The sequence below is a fragment of the Pituophis catenifer genome, unplaced genomic scaffold (assembly GCF_029215685.1).
Source record: "Pituophis catenifer annectens isolate HBS135680 unplaced genomic scaffold, rPitCat1.0.hap2 SCAF_3, whole genome shotgun sequence".
NCBI classification, from domain to species: Eukaryota; Metazoa; Chordata; class Lepidosauria; order Squamata; family Colubridae; genus Pituophis; species Pituophis catenifer.
The window spans coordinates 195,319,781-195,333,556 of NW_027256883.1; the positions used below are offsets into that span (position 1 = coordinate 195,319,781).

Sequence of the window (13,776 nt, forward strand, 5' to 3'; positions counted from 1 at the left end):
GTTCTTCAGCTCCAGTTATCTCCGACTCCGATGGTAGCTGATTGTCTAACTGTCGGACAGCCCTGGCCCCATCTCTGCCTCTAACGCAGAGCACTCATCAGAGCCTTCCCCAGACTCCAGGACTGGCCCATGATCCTCCCCAATCTCCTCACTGTCCAAGTCTGCTGCCAGCTCCGCTGGCCGCTGGCAAGCCAAAACACATAATGACTTTTGATATCTAACCTAAAGTAGAATCAAGAAATGTAAAAATAGTGGTACCTCTGTACATTCTTGGAGATTTTTGTAGAGTTCTACCAGGCTCTCTCTTGATGCTTTAGTGGAAGGAGACAAGGAAAAAGCGTGTTTCATATTTGAAGCACCATCTCGCAGTCTACACTGGATGCTGTATGCTTCATATAATTCTTCTACCTTTTTAAGAAAAGAGCATATATATATATATATTGATATGTGCATGTGTGTGTGTGCATCTATACCAAATATATGTAACATCATATGTTACTACTAAGTGGAAAATTATCATGATATTTCCAAAAGTTGTTCCACATACATATCCCAGATCAACTGTCTGTGATAATTCAATCAAGTCATAATGGTAGTAAGACTCAGACTTGAGACCCACGTATGGACTTCTATCAGCCATTTCAAGTGAGTTCCTTCTATTTGATCCCTGGAGGACCATTAAGAGCCGTGGTGGTGCAGTGGTTAGAATGCAGTGCTGCAGGGCTACTTCTGCTGACTGCCGATTACCAGCAGTTTGGCAGTTCGAATCTCGCCAGGCTCAAGGTTGACTCAGCCTTCCATCCTTCCAAGGTCGGTAAAACCTTCCTCCACGCGCTTAAAATGTTTTTATTTCATCAAGCCGGCCTGGCCTAAATCTTCTCCCTTTTAAAATTTTTAAATTCAAATTTTAAACACTAATTTTAATTTTGTTTAATTATGGGATTTTTAAAATTTAGCCAAATTGTTTAATCTGTTTTAATCTATTTTAAATTTTGTATTTCTGTGTTTTATCTTTTGGCTGTTCACCGCACTGAGTCCTTCGGGAGAAGGACGGTATAGAAATCTAATAAAATAAATAAATAAATAAAATAAAATGAGGACCCAGATTGTTGGGGGCAATATGCTGACTCTGTAAACCACTTTGAGAGGGCTGTAAAGCACTGTAAAGTGGTATGTAAGTCTAAGTGCTATTGCTAGTGCTATCACTGTCATGTGAGCAGAATCCTAGAAATATGTTTGCTTTTCAGTAATAGTTATGGTAACTTTATTTACAATTGTTTATATAGCTTAAAGGTTCACTAGAAGGAGCATTATAATTACAGGATTTAAATAATAGAAAAACACTGGACCAGTGACCTGTCGTGCTACTTTTTCACAGATATTTCCCTGTCTAGCTAAACAGAGAAACGGAATGACCAAGGACAAAAACCAGGAGCGACTTCCAACTTCCTGCTGGCTTGACTGCATCTGACTACCTGCTGGCAGCCAATGGTATGACCAGCCTCCAGAGGGATAGGGTGGAACTGGTCTAACTGATCTCCAGCAGCTAAAAGAGGGGCCAGTCCATCCAGCCTCCAGAAGTCTAGGGCAGGACCGATCCACTGAATCTCTGGGTGGCACAGCACCACAATGATGCAGGTTTGAAGCAAGCACAAATTTGCTAAATTTCAATTCCACAGCAGTCAATTGGTCCCAGGGTTTGCAAGTATTCTGTAAATTAGCCGATTTAAGGTAACTTGGTTTAAAAAATGTTGCACTATAGTTACTCTGTTTTGCCCACTTAAAGGTTAGAGTTATGAGAATTTTAGTAGTACATAGATAAATCCAGGTTTCTACAAAAATACTTCTGATCTAAATGAATTGTGAAACGTGACACAAGAATTCTGAATTAAGCATGATAGGAAGAGTGCCATTCTTTGAATGAGACTATTTCTCATAAACACAGATCCAGCCTTACTGTCAGCTTCAAAATGGCTTCAGGGTTGACACTTATATTATTGTTGAACCCAGTGGTGGGTTCCTCCCGGTTCGGTCCGGTTCGGTCCGGTTCGGCCGAGCCAGTAGCGGTGACGATATGACGTCACCGAACCGGTTCTCCCCCCCCCCGCCCTCCCCTACCCACCCACCCACCTACGTTATTCTTACCTTTTATTTGGTCCCACCCCCAATCTATTGCTGCCTCCTGAGTCCCAGCTGATGACTAGAGGGAAAAAAACTGTTTAAACTCTTGCCGCGGGGCTTCAAAGGGCCGTCCTATACTGATCAGTGTTAAAAGCAAACAAATGAGTTGGGTCGTAAGTGTGAGGACTGGTTGTAAGTGGGAGGACCTTTCAGAAATGACTCTGACCAGCTAGCCACGCCCACCTAGAAAACAAAATAAGCCACGCCCACACAACCGGTAGTAAAAAAATTTAGAACCCACCCCTGGTTGAACCCTTCAAGCATGAAGGTGATGGGCATGTGATCTCACCTTTTACAGTCATAAAACACAATGAGTTGTGGCTTCTTCTTTTTCCTTACTCAAGAAATTTAGCAGGCATGGCAGAAAACTGGTTTTACAGGCTAAACATGGGCTGGGTTCAATAATCAGTCTGAATGCAGACATTGAGAAGAAAAGGCCTGTCCTTATACAAGGGAACTTATTAAAAGTTTTCGGAAAGCACCTAATACAATTTCCCCACAATCAATTCTAGTGTGGGAAAAAAATACTGTCAAGATTTGTTTATAAACTTGCAGTCAGAGAAACCAAACTCTTACCTTGCTTATTTGAAATTCCAGTTTCCTAATATATCTTTCAACAGAGCGGATTTGCTTTGAAAGAACAGAAAAAGATGAACCAGATGTTATTTATACAATTCCAGATATTACATTGATTTTTGTATTATAGAATGTAGTTTCATGAAGCAGAAAACCTTGTTTAGGCAATGCAGGATGTTCCTTATCTGCAAGAATTGATTACATTTGTTATCACTATCACTGGCCAACTAAGATTAAAAAAGAAAGGAATTAGGGCTTTCCATCACATTGCATATTCCAGAAGTTGTTATTATTTCATGCTAATGCTTTATTATGGTCTAGATCAGTGGTGTCAAACTCAATTTCATTGAGGGCCACATCAGGGTTGTGTTTGACCTTGGAGGGCAGGGGTGGGTGTGGCCAGGGTAGGTGTGGCCAGCTCGATGTCACTCATATCGGGGGACCTGTGGTGTCCCAAGCACTCTGCCAGCAAAAATGGGCTCCCAAGCTCTATTTCGGCTGTGACGGCCTCCTGCAACCCTCTGCCAAAAAAATGGAGCTTGGAGTGCCACCTGCAGCCCTCATGAGCTCAGTTTTCAGCTGCGATAGCCTCTTGCAACCCTTTGCCAGTGAAAACGGACATCGGGAGAGCTGCACACAGTCCTCCCAAGTTCCATTTTCACTGGCAGAGGCACTGCGGGCCAGTCCTTCGCTGTTTCCAGGATGGGCCAGATCTAAGCACCCCGTGGGCCGGATCCAGCCCCTGGGTCTTGAGTTTGACACCCCTGATTTCGATATTCTCTAGATCCTGAAGGATCAGGTTAGGGACAGATCATCATGGAGAAAATCTACCTATGTGATTTCAAGAGGACAACACAGCTTGATAGTACATAGTACCACTGTTGAAGTTCCCACAACTTCTGAAAGCAAGCTATTCCATTGGTTAATTGCTCTCACTGTCAGAAAATTTCCCCTTATTTCCAGGTTGAATCTCTCCTTGTTCAGTTTCCATCCATTATTCCTTGTCTGGTCTTCAGATGCTTTGGAGAATAGCTTGACCTCTTCCTCTCTGTGGCAGCCCCTTAGATATTGGAAGACTGCTATCGTGTCTCCCTTGGTCCTTCTCTTCACTAGACTAGCCATGCCCAGTTCCTGTAACTGTTCTTCATATATTTTAACCTCCAGTCCCCTAATCATCCTGGTTGCTCTTCTCTGCACTTTTTCTAGAGTCTCAACATCTTTTTTATTGTGTGGTGACCAAATCAATCAATCAATTCTATAGATGCTTTTATAGTATTTAAATACCAGGGAAGAGCACATAAGTCATGAAGACCTAGTAGCATGCGTATTTGGAAAATAAATACGTGCTCTTATTTACAAGAGCATTATTTCAATGGATATAAGCAACGGGGGCTGGGGGGAGCTACACTTGACCTAGGAGGCAGTGACCCAAAAAAGCATCCAAAGGACTAAAAAAATTGTCCCTGGGATACTCAGTGCCATACATAGAGATAACTAGTGGTCATAAATGCTTCAAAGCAATGGTGGGTTGCTCCCGGTTCAGACCGGTTCACAAGAACCGGTAGTAAAACTGGCAGGAGGCCTCACCCATCACCCCGGATGTCGTCATCAGCGATCTGCGCATGTGCAGATGTTTATGCGCATGTGCAGAAGCAAGGCACACACAGAGAAGGAAGGTGCACACGCAAGTGAAGCGATCCCGTTGCGAACCAGTGGTAAAGGTAAGTAGAACCCACCCCTGCTTCAAAGGTTTGTGAATCAATAGCAATAAGCGTCAATAACATTGGAACTTTAATGGGATAAAATAGTCCTTTAAATCAGGGGTCTCCAACCTTGGCAACTTTAAGCCTGGTGGACTTCAATTCCCAGAAAGCAAATCAAAGCTGGCTGAGGAATTCTGGGAGTTGAAGTCCTCCAGGCTTAAAGTTGCCAAGGTTGGAGACCCCTGCTTTAAGTCACGCTAGAATCTTTTGGTCTACACAGACATATGAAGGTTTTTTTCTATTTTAGTTCAGAAGTGATTTGCCACTGCCTGGAATGTATTATTTTTACTTCCCAGTCCTAGGTGGTTGTGATGGGATGTCACAACACACAATCAGAAGAAGAGTCTGGAGAGGGAAGTTTGGTAGAGCGGCTAAGGTGCTGCCTAGAAACTGGAAGACTGTGACTTCTAGCGCCACCATAAGCATGAAAGCTAGCTAGGTGACTTTCAATCAGTCACTCTCTCTCTCTCAGCCCAACCCACCTCACAGAGTTGTTGTTGTGGGGAAAAGGTGTAATTAGGCATGTTCACTGCCTTGAGTTATTTATAAAGTAATAAAGGTAGGATAAAAATCTAATAAATAATAAGTCAACTATTGGATTTCATATCAAATCTAAAACTCAGGTTTTATATTATTATGTGAATAATATTAATATTAATAATATTATTATGGGCTTCTATTGTGTAGCCTAGAATCCTAAAAATCAATTTTCCTGATCATAAAGCTAACCAAAAAGGAAAAAAAAACATTACCACACAGATAAATTTGGATCAATATTCCAGTATTTATAAAATGAGGCTTAAAGCTGATCAAAGATCATAAGATATTTGATTTAAAGATGTGCCTCCTTCTCTTGACTTCACTGTATTAAGTCCCTATTGTTTCCTTCTATCTTTTAACACTAAAATTCCATTTCTAACAGATGTTTCCTCACATTGAATGAATCAAGCATATTAAATTCATAAATGGAAACCTGAATAATGTATTCCAGATACATAGGGTGTGATTCCTGAAAACAACATAGTATATGTCCAGAGACCAACTATCTTACAAGAAGAAAAATAGTCAAGAAAAACAGGTAATAAAAAAGAGTTAAGGGGGAGTATGTTAGAGTTATATTGCAGCCATTGCCAAGACAATTTCTTACCTTGTCCAAATCATAGTAGAAACCCTGAAAAAAAATGCAGCAATTTAATGCACAGACAAAATGCAGACCAACTATTCAAGTTCTTTCGATGAAAGAGAGAATCACACATTGCTGTTCTTAATTTAAAAATAAACACTAATGACTCAAATATTACTGGCTGGTTATATTCCATTTCTTTACATTGCTTGCTTTTACATATCCAATACAGGTAGTCCTCAACTTACAATTATTCGTTTAGTGATCGCTCAAAGTTACAACAGCACTGAAAAAAGTGACTCGTGACCATTTTTCACACTTATGACCATTGCAGCATCTCAATGGTGGGATTCAACCATTGTAACCACCGGTTCGCTTTGTGAGCTCACTTGCGCGCCAAACAGGCGATCCCTGCACATGCAATACATTTGAAAACAGCACCTTCTTTTGCAGCTCCGGTGATAAAACAGCTGAGGTGCAGCAATCTGCACTGCTGCGCCAATCAGCTGGGCTTCAAACAAAGGAAATGAAGGTACGTATAGCACAGGGGCGGGCAGGCGGGTGCAGCTGATTGTCAGAGCAAACCAGTTCGCTCACAGCTGATCATCGGAGCTACTGGTATGCCCAAACCGGACTGAACCGGCAGAATCCCACCCCTGCAGCATCACCATAGTCACATTATCAAAATTTGGATGCTTGGCAACTGGTTTATATTTATGATGGTTGCAGTGTCCCAGAGTCATGTGATCCCCTTTTGTGACCTTCTGACAAGCTAAGTCAACGGGGAAGCCAGATTTACTTAACAACTGTGTTACTAACTTAACAACTTCAGAGATTCACTTAAGAACTGTAGCAAGAACAGTTGTAAATTGGGGCAAAATTCACGTAATAATGTTTCACTTACAATGGGAATTTTGAGTTTAATTGTGGTCGTAAGTTGAGGGCTACCTGTATTATTTACTTCAAATACCAAGTCTAAGGCTAGGGATAAGCAAGAATTTTTAAAAAGCCAGAAAGAGATACTCGGTGTACTGGCAAACTATAGTTATTTGCACCTCAATTGTTTCTCAGTCTTTGTACTTTTATAAGTGGTGATACTGTTTGTTTCATGAGAACAATCGCTATTCACTGCTGGATGAGTCATCTGTTCAAGAAGGAATCCAGATTCTGTAAGGTTCAACCAAGAGAGTGCCAATTGGTCACAACCGATCCGGCGGAGCTCAGTTCCTTTGCAAGGAGCAGAGAACACATTTATAAAGAATGTGCTGTAATTTAACAAGTTATTTGTATATGTGACTTAGCTGCATAGCAACGCATTTTGCCTTGTGCTTTAAGACTAAACAGTTCACTTCATTGATCCAAGTTTGCTCCATAATCATAGAGTAAAAAAGTGGATGCATTCAAGTGCCATGGTGGTGCAGTGATTAGAATGCAGTTGTTGTTGTTGTTGTTAGTTGCGAAGTCATGTCTGACCCATTGTGACCCCGTGGACAATATTCCTCCAGGCCTTCCTGTCCTCTACCATCCCCCAGAGTCAGGGGTGAAATGCTCCCGGTTTGGACCGGATCGCCTGATCAGGTAGCGATGGCAGCGGGTGGTTCAGAGAACCGGTAGCAAAAATCCCTGCCCCCCCCACCATGCCCAGCTAAGCCGCACGATCATCAGATGCTTTTTTCTTTTTTCTTTACTTTTAAAAGCATTTTTTCTACAACCTCTTCCGACAAAAAAATGCTTTTAAAAGTATTTTTAAAAAGCCTCTGATGATCACACGGCTCAGCTGGGATCGTCAGAGGCCTTTCAAAGCATTTTGTATGCAATTTCTTGCAGGTGGTTAAGAGGTGGTTAAAAAAATGCTTTGAAAAGTCTCCGACGATCCCAGCTGAGTTGCCTGATCGGCAGAGGCTTTTCAAAGCATTAGAAAAAATGCTTTGAAAAGTTAAAAAAAAAAAAATTGGCCACGCCAACCCAGTCACATAACCCCCACCCACCCCACCAAGACACACCCACAGAATCGGTAGTAACAAATTTTACATTTCACCCCTGCCATTGAGTCCATTTAAGCTCACACCTACTGCTTCAGCCACCTCATTCTCTGTCGTCCTCTTCTTCTTTTGCCCTCAATCTTTTCCCGCATTAGGTTCTTCTCCAGTGAGTCCTTACTTCTCATTAGGTGGCCAAAGTATTTGAGTTTCATCTTCAGGATCTGGCCTTCTAAAGAGCAGTCAGGGTTGATCTCCTCTAGGACCGACTAGTTTGATTGCCTTGCAGTCCAAGGGACTCGCAGGAGTCTTCTCCAGCACCATAATTCAAAGACCTCCATTCTTTGGCGCTCAGTCTTTCTTATGGTCCAACTTTCACAGCCATACATTGCAACTGGGAAAACCATAGCCTTGACTATGCGCACTTTTGTTGGCAGGGTGATGTCTCTGCTTTTTAGTATGCTGTCTAGATTTGCCATAGCTTTCCTCCCTGGGAGCAAATGTCTTTTAATTTCTTGGCTGCAGTCCCCATCTGCGGTGATCTTGGAGCCCAGGAAAATAAAATCTGTCAGTAGAATGCAGTACTGCAGACTAATTCTGACGACTGATGACTGCCAGCATTTTGGCAGTTCGATTCCCATTGACTCAAGATTGGCTCAGTCTTCCATCCTTCCGAGGTGAGTAAAATGAGGACCCAGATTGTTGGGGACAATATGCTGACTCTGTAAACCGCTTAGGGAGGGCTGTAAAGCACTGTGAAGTGGTATATAAGTCTAGGCGCTATTGCTATGTTATTCACAGCAGGGTAGTTAGGAACCGTTTTGGTAGCCAAAGATCCACTTTTGACAGTTTTGTGACATATTATCCAGCAACTCTCAGAAGCCAACCTAATGAGGATCTGATGTGAAAAACCTAGTTAAAAGAATTAAACTCCATTGCTCTTTGCTATTCAGAAGGTAAACTGCAACTGGGATGAACAGAAAAAAAACATTTGAAATCTGCCATGAGTTTTAAGGTAATTTGCAATACATTGGGAAGGATTTTCTTCTCTCAATTATCTTAACAGAAACAATAAAACAACTTTCTTCCAATTGTTCTACTGAAATGAAGAAAGCTTTGGATAAGCCAAAGCAGAGTTTCTATGCAAAAGAACTAAGAGTCTCATTTATTTCCTTTATCTGAATGCATGAACTGAGGAGCCTTCTGTGCCAAATATGTGCATTTCACACCAGATTACAATAACTGTGTCTCAGGGTTTCATAAAAGAAAACTGCACACAGGAGAAACTAAAGGTCTAACTATCTCTTTGTTATAAAAATATTTTTGGGAAAGTATTTTTTTCCCCAGAGGTGGACATGGGAAGGAATAACCCTATCAAACATTGATTGCAATGGACAAAAGAGAAATTATAGTAACACTAAATGCAGTGAGAAGGGGGCCAATGGACATTCTATTCAGGCCCTTCTGTACTGTTCAAAATAGCCCACTGGGAAATCAATAGTGCAATTGTGCAAACTGGAGTCCAAAAAGCCAAAACAGCATAAAGTGCATTTAATGAAAAGGGAATACAGATGCCCTAATAATTTCACCGTAATGAACTTTTCTGGCAAACTCAATAAACGTTTTAAATGATAATTTCTTGATTATGCCCATAATACCTAGTGATTTAGCATAATGTGAAAGTCCAGATGACTGGTTTAGATGATTAAGCAACCTATGTGTGACCCCGTTCAGTTTCATCTTAATATTAAATTCAATAAAAAGAAGCTTCTTACCAATCTGGAATTTCTTCTTCTGTCTCGGTGGCACTCTGATAGATAATCCAGCTCGGTTTGATGCATTTCCAGATATTCACTAAAGGGAAAAGTTAGATATAAATCAGATCCATTTTCAGAGGTCGGGGGGGGGGGGAAATACATTTTCTAATCTCTCGCCACACTTCCATTAAACACAATGGGATCTTAGCTTGAGAGTAGTTTAGTTTTCAGATGTGTGCAGGAGATACCAATCTGTTTATTTACTGCTTTGCAGTAGAGCCTTATCCTGTTTATTTTGGTCCCTTAACTCTGTGTTGGTCCAGACACATACTAACTATCACCAGAAGTACATATATAGACACATATGTACATCAGTACAATAGTTGCAGACACAAACTCCAGCAGCCCACAAGGATAAAACTCCATTGGCTTACATTCCTATAAGTTTGTGGTTTAATTTAGACCAGACACAAATAACTTAATTTTCTCCTCATGTATTTAAAAAGGATACAGTCAGCATTATACAAGATGCAAAATCTGAGCAGCTCATTGTGTTTATATTAAGCAGTGTATGCTTCTTCCAACTTATTTGAGGGATTTTTCCCCTAACCACTGCTGTCCCACCCATCCACCTGAGGCCCATTGTTCCTCTAAAATTCAGCCATTTGATCTTTTGCCAAGACTGTATAGTAATCTCTAAGTCTAATTTAAATATTTCTGCACATAGATGTCCAAATTCCAGTCTTAAATTTTATTGAGTTGAAAAAATTTCCTTGCCATAAATGTGCCAGCTAATATAAATGAAGTAGCTACCTGCATCCAAAGAATGACTTTTCCCAAATGTTTTAACATTCCATTAATGATTTATTTAGGTCTGAAAGATAGCTTGACATCTATTTGATATACAGTAGGAAAAGAAGACATCTGCTTGTTTTCTATGTAGAATTAAGTGCCGTGTTCCAAGTGTGGCTACACCCTGGTTTGATATAAAGATACTGACAGATGTTTGTTAAAATTCCTTTCTTTAACAAAGCTATTCCATACCTTTTTTTAAAAAAAGCGTATTGACATTTTTGAACTTTGATTTAGAGTAGATTCCTGAGAATACGGAAGACAGCCAAGAAATTAAAATGGATTTTAATGGATCATTGAATAAATCAACCAGAATTCTCTCTTGAGGCAAAATTGACCAGACTCAAATTATCCCTATGTCAGACACATTATATGAAGACTCAGCTCTTTGGAAAAGTCCCTTATCTGGAGAAAGGTGGAAGGCAAATAAAGAAAAGGATGACCAGCAGCAAGATGGATATCCAGTACTCAGTTACATGACAATTGGAAGGCCCAAAAGTTCAGGTTAGAGGCATATTGTCATGGAGAAAAATCTATGTGGTCATTAAAAGTTGACAACATCCTGATGGCACCTAATCTATCAATGATAATCTATATGAAATAGGACTTCTTCACAACAGCTGCCCACTACTGATCTTATAGGTTGAACTATGATTATGGCAGATTTATAGAATAGAATAGAATAGAATAGAATAGAATAGAATAGAATAGAATAGAATAGAATAGAATAGAATAGAATAGAATTTTTTATTGGCCAAGTGTGATTGGACACACAAGGAATTTCTCTTGGTGCATATGCTCTCAGTGTACATAAAAGAAAAGATACGTTCATCAAGAATCATAAGGTACAACACTTAATGATAGTCATAGGGTACAAATAAGCAATCACGAAACAATATCAATATAAATTGTAAGGACACAAGCAACAAAATTACAGTCATACAGTCATAAGTGGAAGGAGATGGGTGATGGGAACGATGAGAAGATTATTTGATATGAGAAATATGAGAAGGTATTTGTAAAGTATTACTTGATTATGATTAGTAACCATGGTTTGCTTTTAATTTACTTAGCTTACCCATGGTGTAGCATGTGATCCAAAGCAGAAAAGGTTAAGCATTGGTTAACTTTCCTTCCAGTCTCTGGAGACAGAACTGAAATACAAAAGTGCCTACAAAATGGAGGCCCTGCAACCAAGCGTCTTCGGTGCTTCTGGTAGAAGCATAAGATAGCTAGCGAAGTTCAGCCTTCTCTCACATTAAGATCTGAGTCTCCAGTTTCCATGGAACCAGGGCAATTCCTTCCCCCTACCCCACCCCCAAAAAATCAGAAAAATCATAAATGGGAAGCTACAAGTCTGAATCCGAAATAAATAATCACTGCAATAGAGCAAATTATACTATATTATTTAATGTAACATCCATGGAGGTGTATGCCAAGTCAAATTTGGCATTTGTTGTTAGATGCACAAACACACCACATGGAATTAAGATCTATTGTCTGGACAATCTCATTAGGGTGTCCATATCAAGACCTAACAAAAAATGGTAAATCTTGCTCCTCAGTGATATCACTGCTCAAGGCCACCTTTGCATCTCTGCAATGAATTCTGCTGTGAGGTAAAGTTTCCAGCACGACACTACCGCACACAGCAGATGCCACAAGAGTGCATTTGATTATTGGCAAATAAATTGGACAATCAATGCCGATAGCTTGTTTTTTGTTGGCATAGAATAGGGGTGTCAAACTTAAGGCCTTCTTAGATTAACAGATTAACAGAGTTGGAAGGGACCTTATAGGTCATCTAGTCCAACCCCCTGCTCAAGGAGACCCTACACCATTTCTGACAAATGGCAGTCCAGTCTCTTCTTGAAAGCTTCCAGTGATGAAGTTCCCACAACTTCTGAAGGCAAGCTATTCCATTGGTTAATTGCTCTCACTGTCAGAAAGTTCCTCCTTATTTCCAGGTTGAATCTCTCCTTGGTCAGTTTCCATCCATTATTCCTTGTCTGGCCTTCAGGTGCTTTGGAAAATAGTTTGACCCCCTCCTCTCTGTGGCAGCTCCTCAAAGATCTGGCCCGTGGGGCCACACTGGAAACAGTCAAGGATCAGCCCACAGTGAGTCTGCCTGCGAAAAAAGAGCTCCATTTTTGCTGGCAGAGGGTTGCAGGAGACCGTCGCAGCCAAAAACAGAGCACAGGAGCCCGTTTTCACTGGCAGAGTGCTCGGCCCACCACAGGCACCCCCAACAGGAGTGATGTTGAGCTGGCCATGTCCCCTCAAACCCCCCCCCCCGAGGTCAAATACAACCCTGATGCAGCCATCAATGAAATCAAGTTTGACACCCCTGGAATAGAACAACTAAAGCAGTGGTCTCCAACCTTTTTGGCAGGGGGGAAGAGAGGGACTAGTTCTGCGCGAGCAGTGGGTGAGTGCATGCATGCAGCTCCATTTGTTCAAGCAGCGGACACATATGCCCGCCGCTTGCGCTAATGGGGATGCATGTGTGTGATCACCTCCCTGCTGCGTGTACAAATGGAGCTGCATGTACACACTCATCTGCCGCTTCTGCAGCCCAGTTCTGAATGGGGTTGGGGACCCCTGAACTAAAGCATCCTCCTTTTGTGAAAGTCTTTTTGGATGTTTTAATTTTTTGGGAATCAAGTTGTGTCAAGCAATTTCACTGACTATACAGATCAGAAGTGACCCCATTATTGAAATTCATTTACTTATTCTCAGCTTTTTTTGGTCAAATTAAATAAAACTAAACCAGAGGTCTTCAAACTTGGCAGCTTTAAAACTTGTGGACTTCAACTCCCAGAATTCTCCAGCCAGCATAACTTGTGAACTTCAACTTTCATCTCCAGCCAGCTATGCTGAGAATTCTGGGAGTTGAAGTCCACAAGTCTTAAAGTCAAGTTTGAAGACCTCTAGACTAAACCATAACAAAATATTGCAATTTCCCCCAAATACATATGATTGGTTTTGGAAATGGTTCTTACTTAAGCCCTTTCTTCAAAGCTTCAAAAATCTTCTTTACTTGTTGCGGTTTGGGATCGCAGACGACAGCCCCTTTCTGGAGGGATGAATACATCTTGGCAGATTTTACTGACATTTTGGATCTTGTGGATCCTTTGCCGAGAGATTTTCTGTAAAAACAGCGAAAGGATCAGTGAACAGTGAAAGGATCGCATTAGAGGTAACTCACCAATTTGTTTGTTTCCTTTATAAGTGGTTGTAAAATGAGTCAAATCCCAATCAATAAATGTTCATGAGAAACACAATGGCCATAGCTGTGAGCAAAGCCTTGCCTGTCTAAATTCTGGACAAGTGATCTATGCAGGGGTGGGTTCTAAAATTTTTAACTACCGGTTCTGTGGGCGTGGCTTATTTTGTGGGCGTGGCTTGATGGTCATGTGACAATTATTTAGGATTTAGGAGAGGTACTGGTCTACCAGGCTTTTAACTGCTTGCAGAGCTGTACCGATCTACCCATTTATTTTTTGCAGGCACTGGTCTACCCCTTTATTTTTGCAGGCACTGAT

The 13,776-nt window shown here is 41.0% G+C and overlaps 1 protein-coding gene across 5 annotated transcripts in view; it reads right to left on the bottom strand.

Moving 5' to 3' along the window:
* RIPOR3 (RIPOR family member 3) overlaps positions 1 to 13,776 on the bottom strand; it is a 143,127-nt gene that overhangs the window by 55,696 nt on the left and 73,655 nt on the right. For all 5 annotated transcript variants that reach the window (XM_070941746.1, XM_070941741.1, XM_070941742.1 and 2 more), the window contains 5 exons: positions 13,234 to 13,380; positions 9,398 to 9,476; positions 5,668 to 5,691; positions 2,758 to 2,811; positions 259 to 408 (listed from right to left, as the gene is read on the bottom strand). In XM_070941746.1, the coding sequence (XP_070797847.1) occupies positions 259 to 408; positions 2,758 to 2,811; positions 5,668 to 5,691; positions 9,398 to 9,476; positions 13,234 to 13,380 (454 nt within the window). The remainder of the gene's footprint in view (positions 1 to 258; positions 409 to 2,757; positions 2,812 to 5,667; positions 5,692 to 9,397; positions 9,477 to 13,233; positions 13,381 to 13,776) is intronic.